This window comes from Stylophora pistillata, chromosome 14 (assembly GCF_964205215.1).
Source record: "Stylophora pistillata chromosome 14, jaStyPist1.2, whole genome shotgun sequence".
NCBI lineage: Eukaryota > Metazoa > Cnidaria > Anthozoa > Scleractinia > Pocilloporidae > Stylophora > Stylophora pistillata.
Window position 1 is genome coordinate 24229053 of NC_142532.1, and position 18901 is coordinate 24247953.

The 18901-nt window shown below is 37.5% G+C and overlaps 1 protein-coding gene, 2 long non-coding RNA genes and 1 pseudogene across 4 annotated transcripts; 2 read left to right on the top strand and 2 right to left on the bottom strand.

The window, feature by feature from the left end:
* The first annotated feature begins 1724 nt into the window (after positions 1-1724).
* On the top strand, positions 1725-3728 carry LOC148717144 (maternal protein exuperantia-like). Its single transcript, XM_088744200.1, has 2 exons — positions 1725-1989; positions 2529-3728. The coding sequence occupies exons 1-2, from the start codon at positions 1725-1727 to the stop codon at positions 3323-3325; spliced, it is 1062 nt and encodes a 353-aa protein (XP_088600326.1). The 3' UTR covers positions 3326-3728.
* Positions 1725-4217, bottom strand: LOC148717145 (uncharacterized). Its single transcript, XR_015995034.1, has 2 exons — positions 3864-4217; positions 1725-3073 (listed from the first exon to the last, which is right to left on the bottom strand). It is a non-coding gene; the product is annotated as an uncharacterized LOC148717145 (long non-coding RNA).
* Positions 4218-5310: 1093 nt separating this feature from the next.
* On the top strand, positions 5311-11592 carry LOC148717146 (uncharacterized; annotated as a pseudogene). The gene is made up of 11 exons (XR_015995117.1): positions 5311-5413; positions 5605-5639; positions 5845-5967; positions 6791-6933; positions 7266-7320; positions 8369-8572; positions 8768-8838; positions 9372-9555; positions 10018-10131; positions 10516-10696; positions 11181-11592. The product of XR_015995117.1 is annotated as an uncharacterized LOC148717146 (transcript).
* A 2303-nt stretch (positions 11593-13895) lies between these two features.
* LOC148717147 (uncharacterized) lies at positions 13896-17682 on the bottom strand. The gene is made up of 2 exons (XR_015995122.1): positions 16973-17682; positions 13896-15497 (listed from the first exon to the last, which is right to left on the bottom strand). It is a non-coding gene; the product is annotated as an uncharacterized LOC148717147 (long non-coding RNA).
* Positions 17683-18901: the final 1219 nt, after the last annotated feature.

An 18901-nucleotide genomic window follows, 5' to 3' on the forward strand; every position in this document is an offset into this window, starting at 1 on the left:
CCTGAATACCATAAATCCTATAATAAGCCTTCCCGGGGGAGGGGGGAGCTTATTTATTCCACGGACTTTGGGGGGGGGGGTGGCTTAGATGGAGGCTTATTAATTTAAAGTGGAAAAACTTAATTAAAGAGGAAAAACTTCATAAGTATCACTTCTTTTTGAACAAAATGAAACACAGAGTGCTAGTAATATTCTTCAGCACAGAAACTGATGGCCATGGTTTACCATGTTTCCCACCTAGTGGGTTTTGTGCCCTGACCAAATATTATATTTTGACCTAAGTTTTACTAAGCTGGGTTATGAGACAAAAGACTGTTGCTATGAAAGAACTTGTTAAGGCCCACATCAAGGAAGAGCCATACACTTGAATAAGCCATTTTTGTTACATTAAAAATTCAAACTTGGTTCAGAGGCTAGGGGGGAAAAGAAACAAAAGATATCACATAGAGGTTGGACAATGAATGATTAATTGCTTTTGGTTGATTCGTCCTAGCCTGAGAGTCATGTTAGAATTTTAATATATGAACAGTGGCCTCACCTATTTATTACTGGAAATGGAAGAGGCAATGTTTTCCAACCCTGTTTAAATCATTTCTTTTTTCAAGGACAAATCCTCACATTTGGAGGAGGTATGAAAATACAGTCAAGCAGTTCACAGAAATTTCCTTTAATTTGTAATGTTGTTTCAAATTGGTTTGTATTGTGGTCATTTTGGAAACGTACAGGCTGCAAGGCATTTTTTAGAAATTTGAACTTTGGAGATTAACAGGGGAAGGGCAATCGGGCAAAACCCTGTGTTGAATTTTAAGCAGTGTTATAATTCGATACTCTCCCAGTGATAAGCTAGTATTATTGGATCTCAGATTTAATTTATGGTTTAGGCTGAATATAAAATACAAATCCATGTAGTTGGACACTTTTTGTCTCTACATACATTGTGCTCTCCAGAACTACCTGGCTCATGTTAATCCCTTAATGATGTTTAGGTTAGTTGTCTCCGATTTTGTAAAGACATTTAGGTATGTATCTTGTGGTGTTTGTTTTACTTAGGACTGTATGGTCAGTTAGGACTGGGAAACAATAGTAAGCAGACACTTCCAGTGCTTGTACGGACTTTAAAGAATGAGAAACTTTACTTAATTTGTTGTGGATCATTTGAAAGTGTAAGTAATTTAGCCAAATTTTCTTACTTTATATTTTAGTCTTTGCACCACTGTTGATACTTTCTTAAGGTGAGGAAAACATTTCTATTTTGCCCCATGCTCATGGTGACCATTCTTCTTGTGGCGACTGGTGTGGCTACTTAAAAAGTCCTGCGTCCTACAAACACAGAGGCCTTCCCCATGGCAAGGATCTGATGGACAAAAGGTTGAGGCAGTCACTGGAAAAGATCATAGTAGTAAGTACAGTGTACATGTATGCTGGCACAGCTCGCTCCTCACAAATTCCCAATGCCAACCATTTTACCTGTAGAGGAACACAACTCTTAGAAAATAGTGTTAGTGCTTATGATTGTATTCTAAATTAAATTAATAACTGCAAGGGATAACGCTATAAGTGTCAGAGAACTATCAACCTCTTTTTCCGTTTCACAAGCTTTAAGAGATACCAAATTGTAGTGAATAAAAACCATTTGCTTCTTCAATTTAGGTTTATGCTTCAAATGCCAAGAAGCTAGCTCCCCTTGGGTCGAGCCAGGCAATTCTTTAAAGTTTGCAAAGAAAATGGACAAGAAAATACTAATTTTGAAACAGAAACAGAAAACAAGAGAGTACAAGAAGAAAAGAATTGAGAAGAAAGCGAAGCAGTTGAAAAAGACAAAACAGCTTGAGAACAGAGAAGGACAACAGTATAGTTCTGGAATGGGCTTTGATGGACATGATGCTGCTCAGGAAATTTCAGCACCACCTGCAGCCTCAAAGATTGAGAAAGTATCGTTAACCAAAGACTATCATCAAATCATATTTGATTTGGAAACATCTGGAAGGGGTAATTAGCTTTGCAGGGTGAAGTTTGGCAAAAAAGTAACAAAGTGAATACAAGGCTGTGCTCTAAGGAAAATTGAATGGAGCCCAGTGCTCTGAAACTGTGAAATCTAGGGTGCCCAGCATATGCTTTGTATAAAAAAAAAACTAAAATTTCCGAGTCACCCAAGTGGAAAAGTAAGGCGCCAGGGGCCACTGGGCGCTGTTAGAGCACAGCCTTGGAATATAACCATGTTTGTCCCAGCAGGGTGTTTTGGAATTGCACATTAGAGAATAATTATATTTAATCATGGAATTGTTTTGCTATTTTTCTAGATTGCTGAATACTCGTCCTGCTAATTTGCATCCCATAGATTCCTTTGTTTTATCATGCCTTGTTCGTAAAGAAAATAGGTCAGATGCAAATTAGCAGGACAGGTGTTCAGAAATCACTGCTATTTTTATTTTAGATATACCCTGCATAGATGCACTAAGCCTTTTTATTACATTTTCCTTTGTAATATCTTTGTAAAGTATTAATTGGATTACAATATCTTAAAACAGGTAATGATGCTGAAATCCTACAAATTGCAGCAACAGATGGTAATGATGAGTTCTCTATTTATATCAAGCCTCGTAATGTACTATCACCAGAAGCATCTGCTGTGAACAAACTCACCTTCCAAAGAGCAATACTGTTTTATGATGGGAAGCCAATAACTGATGCTGTTGCAATTGATGTGGCACTGAAGACCTTCATTGAGTGGCTCAAATCAAGAATGCCTTGCATTTTAGTAGCACACAATTGCAAATCCTTTGATGCCAGGTTCTTGGTGCAAGCAGCAGAGAAAAATGGAGTCATGGATGACTTAGTTAAAACAGTTTCTGGCTTTACAGACCCTCTTTCAGCATTCAGGGAATTGCTTCCTGAAAGGAAATCCCAAAGCCAAGAAAACCTGGTACAAGGTCTTCTGGGTAAATCCTATGAAGCTCACAATGCTCTTGCAGATGTGCAAACACTTTACCAGCTGGTGAACAAGTTTCTAAATGTCAAACTGCTACAAAAGCACAGCTTCAAAGTTTCATGGGTGGCATCCTATCAGAAGCTCCTAAAAGAAAAGAAACTTCTGGTTAATACCCTGCAGCCATTAGTTAGAAAGAAGTACATTTCAGCCTCAATGGCCATTAAGTGTGCAAGCTCAGGTTTGGGTCTCCCTCACCTGAGAGTGGTATACCAAAGAGGCAAGGAAGAAGGGGTGAAGCAAGTTCTGATGGAGAGGTTTGACAACAAACCCAGAGTCTCCTCAAACAAGCGGGTGCTGGTGCAAATATGTCAGTACTTTACAGATAATGCAAATTAAGATTGTGATTTGTGCAATTAATGTTTTGAAATAATTTTTGCACGGAAAATGTAGTAGTCAGAATGAGGACCAGTGAGACATTGGAGTGTGGTTCTGAAGTATAAAAAGCAAATTTTAAAGTGCAGTTCGTATTTTTCAGAGTATACTACATTGTACTGTATATATCACTCCTGTTAGAGTGATGGGTGAAGAATTCACATTTTGCTGTGTATGGAAACCAAACAAGACAACATACAAAGAATACAAAGAATTTGGGTTGTCTGTCTAGCATGGGGTCCTTGACTCCTTTAAGGACTATCCCTATGGCATTTTTTTTTCTCCTTTTTCTCTCTCTTTTGTTTACTATGTTGCCATTAAATTGATAAATATAAATATAAATACGAATCAACAGTCTTTTCTTCAAGTTTTTTGTCAAACCTTTATTGCCCAAGCAAAACAAATCGAACCCTAGCTCACTGGAATTAACAAAACGCCAGCGCTACGAAATTGTTTCAACTATATGCTTATAACTTCAAAATCTCATCAAATCTTGACTTACCTCATTTTTTGTTATTTTTTCACCCTTTCCAAGTATGAATTTCTGTGTTGGTGACATCAAACACATAAAAACAACCGAAAAGAAGCTTATTATCGAGTGCATACTTCGAGCACGATGGACACCATTTTGTCTCGTCCCAGTCCCCTCCGTGCAAATTCTTCATCCTGACTACTATCTGAAAACTATGTCCACCTTTTACGGCAGTTTGTGAGGAAACAAGCACGGTGACACCCGATTTTTTTTTTCAGGTTTTTGCTATGAACAATCTAATAAAGAACATATTTGAAGAATAAAAAAAGTTTGACGGTAGAACATTTTTTTTTTGGAAAATAGTTCCGTATTTTGTGTATTTTGGCCAAGGCGAGGACTTCAAGCTAACCACGGAACTGTCCGTAAAAGGGCAAAATCCCCACAACCGAGCAATCAAAAACAGCTAAAATGAAGCAATACCGCTTATTTTGATAAAGGAACCTTCAATTTCAAAATAAAATTTTGTTTCTTTCAAGTAACCAAGGCTAAATTCTGTTGGAAGGTGATTCGAATTTTTAACGCACAACCAATAAAAATAGCCCATTTTATTAGCCTGCCGACGTATAAACAAGCACGGTGACCCCATTTTTTTTTTACATTTTTTTAATGTTTATATCATGAATGTTAATCATACCAAGTTTCAAAAAACGTTTGATAGTAGAACAATTTCAAGGGAATTACCTTAAGGCGATTCCCTTGTTTTGCACTGCGCAACCTTTTTTGCGCATAACATTGCGACATCCAAGATGGCGGCCGTTCTTCATGCTAGCGTGAGAAAAACAAACAAGGGCCGCTTTTGCAGAGCGAAAGCTTTTATTTGCAATAAGAATGCCGCAAATCGGCTGAAAGCTTCTGGTAATGCTCTGGTAAGACAAGAAAATGAAAAGAATGTGCGTGATCCGGAAGTCTGCAATGGATTTCCACTTCGCGGCCGTCGAGTTGTGGAATTCAATGTCCCCCTGTGAGGCAGCTCTACAGCTCTTCGACTGCATAAAAGAACCGGTGTCTGGGTTAGGATCACCACTGTACATATCCTCTTCAAACTCTGAGTGTGGAGAGACAAATACCTGTCGTACAAACAAGACCCACCGTAGCACCGGAACAACGCGAGGGAGACCAATCTTTGATGTAAACACGAAGCTCGCTGCAGGTTTATTTACATTAAACGTGGCTAAAAATCTTGTTTTCCACCATTACAGCATCCATTTAACATCTAGCCAATTTGTTAATAAGTTGAATCGAAATATTTACAGGGATGCTACACGCAGGCATAGATCCTACCCACGTAAACGAGTAGTTATCATCCATCAATATACCATCACTTGGAGAGTCCACGCTGAAGGCTCGCGAGAGGGAAGTGGGGCTCCAAGTTGAAAAGTTGGCCAAGGAATCATGTCTGAAAAGTTTGGAAAGCGAAAGAAACATGTGGAAAGATGATAGTGAAAAGGAAAATGTGGAGATAGGAGCGTCATATGACATGGGATGGCAAAAAAGGGGAAAAGCCCACAACAGCCTGAGAGGTACACTGCAAATTCAACGTCTGAAAGAATTAAAAAGGGTGCATTTGGTTATGCATTTTCTTAGAAAGCTGCTGTTTTTTTCTCTGGATTGTTCTTTAGCTTACTGACAGTTTTGGTGTCAGCCAATGGTCAAAGTTAATGAACTAAATGATTAATAAATAAATAAAATATATCCTTACTTTCACCACTAGGTGTTGGCTCCATGGTTGGCCTAAAAACTGGCAAGGTGATTTGCTATGGTTCAAGGTCAAGGAAGTAATGTATAGAAATATATTTTGTCTACTAGCACCTTGTTGTAAACAACAAGAGCGATGTTTTTTTTTTTCAATTTGACCAAAAAGTACAGAATCATTCAACATATGACAGCACCCATATTTGTCTCCTCTTGAAAGTGTTACCCAGGACCTTTACTCATAATGTCTTTTGTAAAGGTGTGCAACAAGTGAAACTGCCAACAGACAGTCGAAAAACTCTCGCATGCACAACTGCAGGCTCAACTGGGAAGGCTCGTCAAAAGCTATGGAAGCTGATGTTTGTGTTGATCTAGTCAAAAGGTAATTACTAACCAGGTAAGTAATAATAAAAATAAAAAATAAAATAACAATTATAATAATAGTTGTTAACATGTCAAATTCACAGCTCTATTGCTGCAAAGAGAGACTTGTGGAATCTACCTCAACTGGTAGAGCGCTGCACTAGTATCGCAGAGGTCAGTGGATCGAGTCCCGTACAGGCCTGATTTTTTTTTTTCAGGTCTGATTTTCGCTATTGCATAAATAGCGCTATCTACTGCGAGGATCGCACATCATACGTATCTAATACCGCAGTGCAAAATATATGAACTTCATATATTCATTGCATCTTATATGCTTATAACTTCAAAATCTCATTAAATCTTGAATTACCCCATTCTATGTTATTTTTTCTCCCTTTCCAAGTATGAATTTCCGTTTTGGTGATATCAAACACATAAAAACAACCGAAAATAAGCGTAATATCGAGTGCATACTTCGACATCTGATGCCCGATATATTCTGTACGATTTCGTTCTTTGAGCGTGTGACGCCGTCACAGCCGTCACAGCCGTCACAGCCGTCACAGCCGTCACAGCCGTCACAACAGAGGGTAGACTGGGCTTGACTCACTCGTCAGACTGTTAAGGATACTCAAACGATTGACTGAACTTGACTCATTCATCAGACTGACTTTTAAGGATACTCAAAGGATTCATTTAGCCTAAGTCGAATTTGTTTACGAAGTACTTTGATTTCTTTGTTGCGAATTTTTTTAGTTACGGATGTGGTTACGTTGTGCGCGTATAAAAGCCTCGTTTAGCGTCGCTTTAGCTATTGTATGATTGTATTTCACCTGGATTAGGCTGGGTTGCACGAAAAATATATCTGGCATGGTATAAATCCACGGATGGGATGGCATTTGTCCGGAGAAGAAAGGAGTGCTGTTGAAGTTTCGGATGTGTGTTTTGTGGACAAGTCTCTTTTAAAATGGCAAATTTCCTTTGCGTAAGTTCTTGTTGAATGTTTCCGGAAATTTTGTTATAATTCCTTTTTGCACATAGAGCCGTTTAATACTGTTGAATTGCCAGTCAATAGTCGTTTAAATTTTCGCGAGCATTAGCGTGACCCCGCGTGAAACTGAATTAAATCTCGAAATGTACACCTCTGTTCGTTACCATCTAAATGTACAGCCGGTTAACCATTTGTTCGTTACCTTGTTTTTGTGAACGTAAGTCTTTCTCTATAATCTGTTATTTATTATTGTTTTTGTTGATAATTATTGGACACAACTCCTTTTAGTTGACTTTGTTTTTTAATTTGGAAGTTGTCATTCTTAGGTCTCGTTTAGTGGCTTTGCAGTCGCCTTTAACGAAGTCCATGGACTTAATTCAGGTAAGTGGTACCATTCCAGTATGGGGCCATGAATATAAATAAAAGCAATTATTTCCAAAAGGTAACTGTTATTTTTCGTCCTGTCGAGTTTGGAGTTTACAGCTACTCTATAATTTGAGCAGGTCGAGGGGACGCGAAGGTAGGTGGCGCATTACGGCTATTGGAATATAGTTTAAATTTTATTTGTATATAAGGCCCAAATCGGCCATTTCTTTCCATAATTAAGGTCGAGTGATAAAGCTATCTTTGAAATGTAAACTTTATTTGGCCTCTTTTATTTGTGATTTAAATTCTCTTCTAAATATCTCATTAATTTCTCGCAGTTGCGTCGGCCACCCTGCAGATGGCCACCAAAACTAAAAGGCGCTCATAGTTTTCGTGAAGATAATGAATGTAAAGTACTTGAATTAATTAGCATTAGAAAAAGCCCCGCTTGACTACATTTAGGGAAAAACTAGGTGATCAAAAGCTTCTTTTTCTAACGTGGGCTTTTAAAGATAATTTGAAACCACAATGAGTAGTAATAACGCGTTGTTTATTTGCAATCTTGCACACTCTTGTGGTCGAGAACTGCTCCCGGTGGACGAAGCCCCTATGACTGCACTTGTTAAAGAGGAAAACTAGTTCTGCAAATACACGTTTACACATTTGTATTTTGAAATATCACTTGTGGTGTTTATCCCTGCACTTACCACGTAAAATTCGTGCTATGATTTGTTTAATACACTACAATCCTCGGGGGGCCATTAGTTGAATTCCTGGGCGAATTTGGTGTACTGTTGTACCCTCCTTCAGGCGTTACTTGGCAAAACCATTGCACTTCGGCTTTGTTAAGTATAGTTGTTTGGCCATTGCACTGACCGTGGCCGAGGATGCCCTATAAAAAAAAGCAAAAAAAAGGAAACCGACTAATACTGAAAAGAATATGAATCTAGCAGCCATTTCGGGTCTATAGTTTCGTTTTAGATCCAAAATTCAAGAAGGAAGCTTTTTGTATCTTTATTTTGTAAATCCTTTGTAAAAATTAAGATGTGTTTCTTCTCCTCAGGATTAAGTGAGAAAAGAGTGACAAATGCTTTCTGGAATGGAGAGCTGGAAGCTGAACTAAGAGAAAGAAAGGCACTTGACATGTTGTGGATGATGTTTGTTGATGCTGACAGAGAGGCAATCATGGCTCACATTGACAAGCTTAGAGCCCAGGCAAATTATTCACATCCTCGTGGAGACTGCACTGAAGACTGTAATGCTAGAGGTGATGAATGGCAATGTAAACTGTTCCCTCTTTTTGCAGTTGTTTTTTTCCCAAACCTTCATTTTGCATGAAATGTAGTTTCCTATTAATGCTGAAACCAGAGGAGCCAATAGCAGATTGGATTGGAGGATTTTCTAAGTCATTTATAAATACAATCTGTGATTAGGAATGACTCTTTCATTATTATTTTGAAAGGATGTGGTAAGCTTTGGGTTGCAGACGGGTAGTGGAAGTTGATGTTCGCACATTGTATGATGAAGAGAAAGGTGCAAGCCCTAATGTTTATTTTCTGATTCATATCATTAAGAGTTGAAATCCTTGTTTTCACTCATCCACCTTCAATATTTTTGAGAAAGGTCAACAAAAAGTGTTTTACATTACTCTCTGGGCATTTGATTATCATATTTTTTTCTCTTCTTTAAGCTTTTTCACTTTTCTTTTAAAAGAAAATACATCACATTCATAGTTTAAAATTTGTTGTAAATTACTATGTTCACTTTCTTATTGAACTGCATTTGTTTTGTTGCTATTTAAAAATAACAATAAATTTCATAGATGCATAAAATTTTGAAGGACCAGTGTGAAAAAAATCTGATGGGGTCAAGGTTTGGATGAATCAGTTTGGACTCTAATGGATTCTGATATTATGAATGTGCTTCCACTGAATGTGATTTCAGTTATGTTTGCTATGGAGCCCTTATATTTGAGAATGGCACACTTTTTAAAACATTTGACAATTTAATAATAATCATTTGGTCATTACTGTTGAATCTCCTTTTTTTTAACATTTTTTCATTAGAATGTTATCAATGGACTTCCCCTGGTAAATTATCCTGATGTCTGCACTGCTGCCCATGTCCATGGAATGGCATTTTGCCAGTAACATTTAGATTTTCTTTCCTCCAGGCATCCAAGTATTCCTTCTGATATTAGAGGCTTTTTAAAACATTGTGGTGTTTTAAAGGATGCAAGTGCTGTTGAAGGTAAGTGGTGATTTACATTCGGATGTTTACGATTCATTTCTTCATGTCATCAACTTCGCATGAAGGATGAATAGATGTTCCTTAATTTTCTTGTGCAACCATTTTCATCTTTTCCTGCTATACCAAATGAAAAATCAAAAATATGTTTCGATAAAAGATCCGACATGTTACCCTTTTGATATGTGGGTTGCCAGATGGTGCAAATAATTGCACTTGCTAACTGATAGAAGAGGTTGAGTATCAGATGACTCAAGTTGAAAGTTTCCCAAAGTATTTGTGTGAGCAATCTTCTTAGCTAGAGGATCATGTTGATATTGGTCAGTACATGTTATTTCACTCTCATGTCTGGTAATTGCTGTATGCAATTTCAATTCTGGGCAGTGCTTTTTAGCACTACTTCCTTCCAGTTAAAATGCGAGCACTCACTTATTCATATACTTATTCGTATTTTTTACTTCTCAGTTGCCGACAATATCACCCTAACCACTGATGAAACTAAAAAGGTAGAATCTGTGGTAGACTCCATTTTGGATACTACAAGTACACCTGTAGGTCAATCAGCAGTGTTATCCCAAGGTAAACCTATCCCCTAGGCCCTCCATAAGTTTGCCTATTCATTTCCAATTGTGCATATTTAACTTTTTGTACAGCTGAAATGTTTCTGAAATTGTAAAGGCATCACCCATGACAAGTTTGAAAGCAATGCAGCTTTAATTGAAAAAATTTTGTTTTTAGTGTGTCGTTTTTAAGTGCATGACTCCTGTTATCTTTGACTTCTCCCTGAGCCTGTTGATGTCAAACATATTCCACATTGTAGGTTAAGGGCTGCATAATGGTTCTGAAATCATATAAATAGGTTTGCCTTTTTATGATATGCTACCATACCATGTTTCATTAGCTTTTAGTTACATTTGAAGTGCCAAAAGAAAAAAAACTCATTTTTTCTTGCTCACACAACAGGAAATGAAGAGATTTTATCTCAACCTACCTCGGCTGCATTACTAGCTGACTGTGCAGAGGAAACACCAACATCTTGTAATAAAGAAACTGGTGAAAAAAAACGCCTGCAGAAATGGTCCCGTGGACATTTTTTTATTGTTCAAGGCAGTGGATTTATTGACAAATGGAATCCCCTTTTCCGGTATGCGAACCTTGGTTAATCTTCTTTCACTATATATATAGCTGTTTTGAAATGTTGCCCTTTCCGCTTACATATATATGTATGATTTGAGTCATGTTTCCCCGGACAATTTTCTTTTTAATGATAATATCTGCAGATCGATTGTCAAGTTAAAGATAAATAGACGCAAACAGTATCACATTAAAAATGTTGCTACTGCTTTGACTTAATTTGCAGAGTTGATTTGATTCATCTTTGAGCCAGTCAAGCAGAGTTTGCATTTTATGTACTTTAACTCAGGTGTACATTTCTCTTACCTGTACTTATACAGTTAAACATGTAAAATTGGACCTCAGTGTAGGTTTAGCCATGCCTATGATTATTGAAATGAGTCATGAGAATTTTGTTATCTAATATGCTAGACTCTCCATTAAGTTAAACCAGAGGTATCAATTTTATTTAATGTTTTCTTATGAAGGGTTATATATTTATTTCATGCCAACAGGGTGGAGAGTCCATCACAAGCATTTTTGATAATAATTAATTGGCTCTTAATCGTTTTGAAGGCCTTATGACCATCTTCTTGGGGTGATATATACTTGGCATACGACAACATGTGTCATGTTGATGGCATGAAAGCTGCGTCCAAACCATTGCCACTTAACCACCACCATTTGACAAAATGTGGTCTGGAATAAACACTCATAGATAGTTTGCACCTCAAGAACCATAGAGATCCACAGTGCAAGACAAAGTACAATCCAGCCCAACTAAAGGAGGAGTTACCAAATGTTAACACTATGGCAGCAGAGCAGACCTTTGTTTGGCTTTCCCGTTTCTGTAATCATATGTGATTCAACATGTATATTCACTTCTATATTATGCAAACCTCATTACACTTTGCCTTTTCCTTAAAACATGTCTTTTGACAACCAGTTTAATAAGAAAGCTCTGTAAAGATGAGGCAAATTGACAGCTAATGAAGGAACCAAATTACTATATTGCTAATAGCCCAGTTTCCCTTCATTCTCAAACATGACAAACAGTGATTATCAATAGATAGTTAGGAGAAAAGGTTGTGTGGATGAATAAAGTAATCATGCAAGAGAAAAGAATGCCTTAATCTACTTGTTCTGTGGTAATTTAGAGATAATTTTGGTGAATTGGTATGTGATCGGTATTCATGGGTTTAAAGTGCAATCTTGAGATAAATCCATCTCTCTTATCCCCTTCCACTGCACTCACCATGGATTTTCTTTTGGGACTCTTGTCAACTTTAGACACTTCACGTGGAAGAACCTGTTTCCTGGACACTGTTGGGAAGGAGCAGTGCACCAAATAATCGAATAGTTTTGGTGGCAATGATTCTTATTATTACTCAGCTCGCGTTTCTACGTAGCTGCCACTTTGCTTAGTATCTGCATGTTATGACCTTGCCTGATTTAACTATGAATCCCACTTGCCATTGTGTGGAAAACAACACTAATTGTCATCATTTATTGTAGACTCATTTCTGCTTTTATATTCCAAATAATGAATATCAGACAAGAAGTTCTGTTAAAGACGAATTGATGTTAAATATTTATTCTTACTTATTCTTACTTAGATAATGCCATGTACTACTTATGGAAGTACCTAATAAAGTTGTTGTTGTTGTTGTATAAAATTTCATCAAAATATTATTCCTAATGATGTCATTTTTCTCCTGCACTAATGATTTTTTTATCCGTGTTTTTACAGTTTAGTTAGGGGACCTTTCATAGGTATAGCCTCGTGGTTCACTTTTTCAAATCTGTTGCGTGTATCATAGGTTTGAGCGGATATGTAGTTGAATAAAATATTATTAATATCCGACAGTTTTAAAAGGTTATGTTGCCATAAGATCATACAAAGACTGGGGACTGGGGCGATAAACATAACCCAGGCTGCACGTAGGATTAAAATCTTCCTAAACTTTGAGAACGTAAATAAAGAAATAAATAAAAAACATGAAATAATAAAATACGTCTATATATATATATATATTATGTGGCAGTTAAAATGTCTGGATGCCAGAACTCTTATACACGAAAGCTGGGCGTCTTGGACCTGGCCAGCTAACAAGTTTAGAATTTACATATGTACCCCCCCCCCCAAAAAAAGAAAAACTTATACAAAATGATAAAAAAAAAACTTCTAAAAAAAAAAGCCCTAGTGGCTAGTTCCTAATGTCTTAAAAACTCAACAAAATAACATATGGCTAAGATGAAGTCTTCAACTCATGACTTTCAAAGATCTTGAGTGAACTGCTGACTACAGACTTCTGCATTCTACCTAACACTGCTGTACTCCTTTCTGATCCAACAAGCTCCCTGACGCTCTTCTTGAGGTCTTTTGAGTACCCTCCCAGGACATCGATGATTATGTTGTACTGAATGATATTAAAACCCGGGTACTGTCTCTTGAGCTCTAGAAGAAGCGGGGCGTACTTCATGATCTTCTCCTCGTCTTTGTGGTCCATGGGCAGCTCATCTCCAGTAGTGTTACCATCTTGCGCGCCTTGTCCACTAATTATATTGATAATAATATATTGTTATTATTATTATCATTATTATTATTAATATTATTATTATAAAAGTTTCGATAGCTTTTTATCTTACGTGAAAAAATTGTCCGTTAATGCAACAAAATGGAGTCGCTTGTTGGTCAGGACCCACGCTCGTTAGTCTTTATAGCGGAGCTCGCAGCGAAGCACGTCATCATAAAAATGGTAGTAACACATAAAGCCGAAAAATTGTGACTTATAACTGTATGGATGTCTGTACAAGGTGTTACTTGCATATTAGTTCGATTTGAAAAGTTGATTTCGACCTAAAAGTTAACGAGCCTTTCGAGAAAACGAGCCACTGGAAGCTTTATCAAATTTTTAGAACTTGCGTGGCTTAATCAAAGTGGGTGCTTATTTGAAGAGGGTTAGGGTGAGGAATGTTGGGAGCTTATTCCAGTAATAAAGGACTAATTGAGGGTGCCGACTGTCACAACCAAATACTGTCACGATTAAACACTATCATAAAAGAACTTAGTCTTTTCTTCACAATTATTCTTGTCAACTTCTAAGCTACTCTAAAGGGCTATAGGATAAGTCATGGTACTGATAAAGGATAAATTTCGACATGTTACAACCTGTCAAGGTGTGTAAAGTCCTTACGACTTAATATATCGATCTAGCCACGCCTAAAAGTGGAGCTCGCAGTTTTATTATTTTGTGTACGTCTCAAAGGCACAATTCCTGTCTTATATACTGGGTAACTGTATTTTCTGTAGAAGATTTGTGTATGGCTTTCAGCTTAATATTTTTCTATCTCTACGGGTGTTTGTGCGTGTGTCTAGTTGTTTTTTTCATAATAATAATGATACTAATAATACCGTATTTGTTCGCCTATAAGCCGAGCGATTTTTCCAACAAATCAAACTGAGAACAGGTAAATTCTCGCCAAGGAAGGGGGTTCGGCTTGTAGCAGTGTATTTTCGCCAAAAAATATTTAAGGGTGCTTAACAAGATTCGAAATTCAATGTTTATTCGACTGTAAGCCGAGCGATTATCAACAAACACAAATTTCCGAGATCACGAAGGGTAGGTACATGTAAATCATTGTTGGTTCTGCTCGACGGAAGCTCGAATCGCATAGGAGTTTCATCCATATTGAACAGCCTGGAGAGCGAATGGCCATACCGCTGCCAAAGTGCGATCACGAACTGATGGAACTGGATGATCTTTTCTTCCAGATCTTGTGGGAGTCGCTGGGCCAGGGTTGTCCTAGTGCGAAGGCTGATGGAATGGCGCTTTTTCCATCTCTGGTAGCAACCCAGTGAGGCTTTGAAGTCTGGATCACTGCTCAACTCCTTTGCCTTTAGCCGTAGAATTAATCCGCTTACGGCAATTCCTGTATAAGATAACAGAGATCAATTGTTTGACTTGTTTTGACGACATGAAAAACTGGCCAATCAGAAGCGGTCATTCCCACGGTTTCTGTAAACATTGCAACACGATCTGACAGATATCAGTTGATCGAAGCTTTTCATTGTTTTAAAGAAGCGAAAGACCTACCTTGACTCCCCTGCTCTGAAAACCAGTCCAGTAGTGTTTGATCCAATTCAGGATACTTTGGCCAAAGGCAGCCCATCGTCTTTCGCTTTGCTGACATTTTAAGCTCACCATAAAACAGGTTCGCTTAATCTTTTCGCCAGCGACGCACCATCGATTCACTGATTCCGTAATCTCTAGCGATGTCGGAGTTGTTCTCGACGGCCTCTGCTTCAGCAACGACTTTTAGTTTGAACGCTAAGTTGTATGAAGAACGACGAACTTTCGGCATGATGATCGATTACGATAACTTTGAAAGAGAGCGATTGTTTGAGACAGGATTCTGAACTCAGGTGAATGTTTTGTTATGTCACGCATGGTTCTATTTATTTACACATTAAATTCAACTTATCTGTGATTTGTTGTTACTTTCAATTAAACGACCAATAACAACTGAGTAAATAACCTACTTTTTGGTTACATGTTTCCCGAGGGGGAAGCTCCTTTTGTTTTCGGTTTATGTTAATTCATCTCAGTTAACGACACGCGTGGAGTACTTTGCAATTATTAGGTCTCGGCTTATAGCCGAATGTTTTTTGTTTATTTTTTATTTCAATGCAAAGCTGCTGACATGAAGAAGTTTAGGGTCTCGGCTTATAGCCGAGATCGGCTTATAGGCGAATAAATACGGTAATTTAAACATATTTATACAGGATTGCTGCTTCAATTTAGGAAATAAAACTGCTATCAATGCGGGTCCTGTTGAAAAAAATAAATAGAAATCAATTTAGAGTAAATTATAAAATAGTTACAATAAACGAAAGTAAATTCGTTTATTGTCACTAGTTTTTTCAACAAAAGTATTATGGAAATGTAATAAAATGCTTTAAATAAATTTATCAAAAAGAAAAAAAAAAAAGTACAACATGTACATTGACCTTTTAGGTCCGATTCCTACCATAAGAAAAAATAAAGTGGAAGAAAACTCGCAAGTTGCAAGTTTCGCAAATTTTTCGGAAGACCAGCTCCGGCAAATTTTGGCCGAAAGAAACTCAAACATTTCATCTTGACACAATTCATTCAGCTTCGATTTTCTCCAGTATCTCAGTGTATTTTTCGCTTTTCGTTTAAAGATATCGGTTAACTGGCTTGTGACGATCTGTGACGGTGTGTAACGGCCAGTTACTACTTGTGACGCCTTGTTACGGCTTGTTACTGTGTGCAGTAAATGGTTTGAACCCGGGGGTAACATGTGAAGGTGTAGTCTGATCGTCCGGGTGAGTGTAGTCCTGAGAAGGACTGTTGTTGGTGGCAGTGACTGACGTTTCGACAACCTGTGCGGAAGTCATCATCAGAGTCAAGTGAATGATTGTTGTCAGTAGAACTGTAATAAGTTGGGAAAAGGACATCTGCGTGGTGCTATCATTGCTCATGTTTGGGGATATCCCATCCCTGATTTTTATTTGACTAGATGGGCACAGCAGTACACAGGCTAATTACAAGCTTTTGGTTACTCCTCATGACTTACTGTTAACTGGGAATTAACAGCTGACTTAATCTAATCAATTTGCTCCTGAACATTTTTTAACTTCATTTGTTCGACTTCAGAAAATACTTCTGATAATTTCCCTCTGACATTTCTAATTTGGAAGATTAATCATCATAATCATTATGTTCTTTACACCTCCATAAACACCAACAAGAGTTCTTTGTTTATAACTCAGGCAGCTTATGAATATAAGAAATCAAGTTTAGAAGATAGTTGATTCATTCAAGGCTGGTGCAATACGAGAAAAGACAATGCAGTGCTTTATTCACATAGATTAAATTATATTATAATAATTATTTTACCTTACAGTAGTTTTGTTTCTTAAAAATTTGTTTTCTAGTAGTACCAATATGGTAATGTTACTTTGTGAATCAGGGAGCTAAATAAAGAAGAAGTATTCTGTTAGCTCAGTACATTTTATGTTGCAGATGGCATTAAGTTAGTAAAGAAAGAAAAGAAAAAGCAAAAATAAATAAAATAAAATGATTAGTGAGGGAAAAGCAGCTTAAAATAAAGACATACTACAAATTATTCATAATTGTGATGAGAAATACTTGTTGGGAAAGTAAAACTATTGCTCAGAAATAAAATTGCAGCTTCTCAGAAAAAAAAAATTACAAACTAAGGTGGAAAGTGAAAACTTCTTTATTATCATTATAATGAGCATTTTGTACTTAAAGCATACCTCGGTTTATTCTTCCTCTAGTTGAGCCAGTCTTTGTACTTTTGGGGGCTTCAGTCCTATGCATGGTACAGTCATAGGTTTTTTGGCCAACTATGATACATACAGTAACTAGTGGGGATAGGGTGGCCGTGCTACACGGGCATGTGTTGTCTTCTTTTCGGCGAATCTGACCGAAATGCCGTTGACATGCCGATTTATACGGCTCAAGCCACTGCTTTACAGACCTGATAGTGCAGCGTCCTCGGATCACCGCCTCAACCATTCAAAAATCGTCTCATTGTTAGCCTTGATGCATAAGCTCTTTTATAAACAACAAACCTTAGTTGCCACGGAGCCGCCAGCGAAAAACAACAATTTCATATCGTGTGCAACTTCAGTTCGGCTTTGGCAAATTATATAATTGAGCTTTAAAACTATCCAAAAGGTGAGCCGAGTTTCAAAGCTAAGTTTACAGTATTCTTTCTAAGTTTTGACTTTTTACGCTGTCGATTTGACTGACGGCGAAAAACATTGTAAAAGTTACCGGCATTTCGTGGATTCGTTGAGGTGTCCGCTGACCAGTAAAATACTGTATCGTGCCCTAAAAAACGTATTTCCGCGGTGTCATCTGGCATGGTATAACACACAGCGTTTGTATTCACTTAAATATTAACGTACGACTAGCGCAAGAAAGGTGCCGTTTTGATTACAAAACAAACTAAGATCGTAATACTCACCTCTAGCGACACTTTTCCAAACTCTCATGTTGCCATCAATGTCTCCCAAACATCATTTCTTTCTCAAACGAAGCAGACGAGTGTAAATCGAAACGAAGAACGAGTCGTGGCGGTTGAATCAAAAGTCGTCTCCAAAGCTCAGAATATTTACCGCGCTAACGACAAGTTTTCTCGTATTTCTCGGCATTTCTTTGGGGAAAAACTTCGGATTGTTCAAATTTTCAATTTCCAAAGCATAAAAAGGAGATATTTGTGTTTAGGTGCAAAAATAATAGAAGATTTTCAGATCCTTTCTTGTTGTTATTCAACTGAACAGGAAAGAACCACGCATCACGTACGCGCCGAAATTTTTGATCTTGTTGTAATGACATCTCGCACATGCGCAGAGGTTATTCTGCCCTGTCACTACGATCTGTAAACCATGTCCACCTTTCACTGCAGTCTGTGAGGAAACAAGCAGGGTGACACCCGATTCTTTTTTCAGGTATTTGCTTTGAACAATCTAATAAAGAACATATTTGAAGAATAAAAAAAGTTTGATAGTAGAACATGAGTTTTTTTTTGGAGAATAGTTCCGCACTTCAAGCTAACAACGGAACTGTCCGAAAAAGTGCAAAATCCCCACAACCGAGCGATCAAAAACAGCTAAAATGAAGCAATACTGCTTATTTTGATAAAAGAACCTTCAATTTCAAAATAAAATTTTGTTTCTTTCAAGTTACCAAGGCTAAATCCTGTAGGAAGGTGTCTAGCTGCTACACATTTCCTTGTAAATAAGTTATAAGAATTTGGTGTTAGATCAAGAGAACAACTTCTACATGATAAGTTCAAGTATTCTCATTACCTGTTGAATCATGTATGGGCTTTAAAGGGAGAAGATACATGTTTAAATCATTTCTGGGAGTTAAAGGGCTAAGCAACTAGGCGTATTACTACTCCCCCAAGATGGGATGCTAGTCCATTGCAAGGTTATCCCCTTCCCCCAGCATTTTATCACTTGGCAGGCTTTTCATCTGTACTCCTGGTTACAGAGAGGCACGTGATAGAAAAGAAAGCTGTGTTTTGCCCAAGTGGACACAGCAAAATGACCCAGCCAGTTCTCAGACCCAGACCTCTTGACCCGCAGTACAGCATACTAACCATTGGGTTACTGCATCTCCCACTGTATACAATACATTTAATCTTGCATGAATGTTATTCTCACTGAATTTTT

Bases quoted from the DNA above. Each gene is read 5' to 3' on its own strand.
- LOC148717144 (XM_088744200.1), top strand. From the start codon at position 1,725: ATGGACAAGAAAATACTAATTTTGAAACAGAAACAGAAAACAAGAGAG. The intron at 1,990-2,528 runs GTAATTAGCTTT...ATCTTAAAACAG, and splicing joins TTTGGAAACATCTGGAAGGG to GTAATGATGCTGAAATCCTA.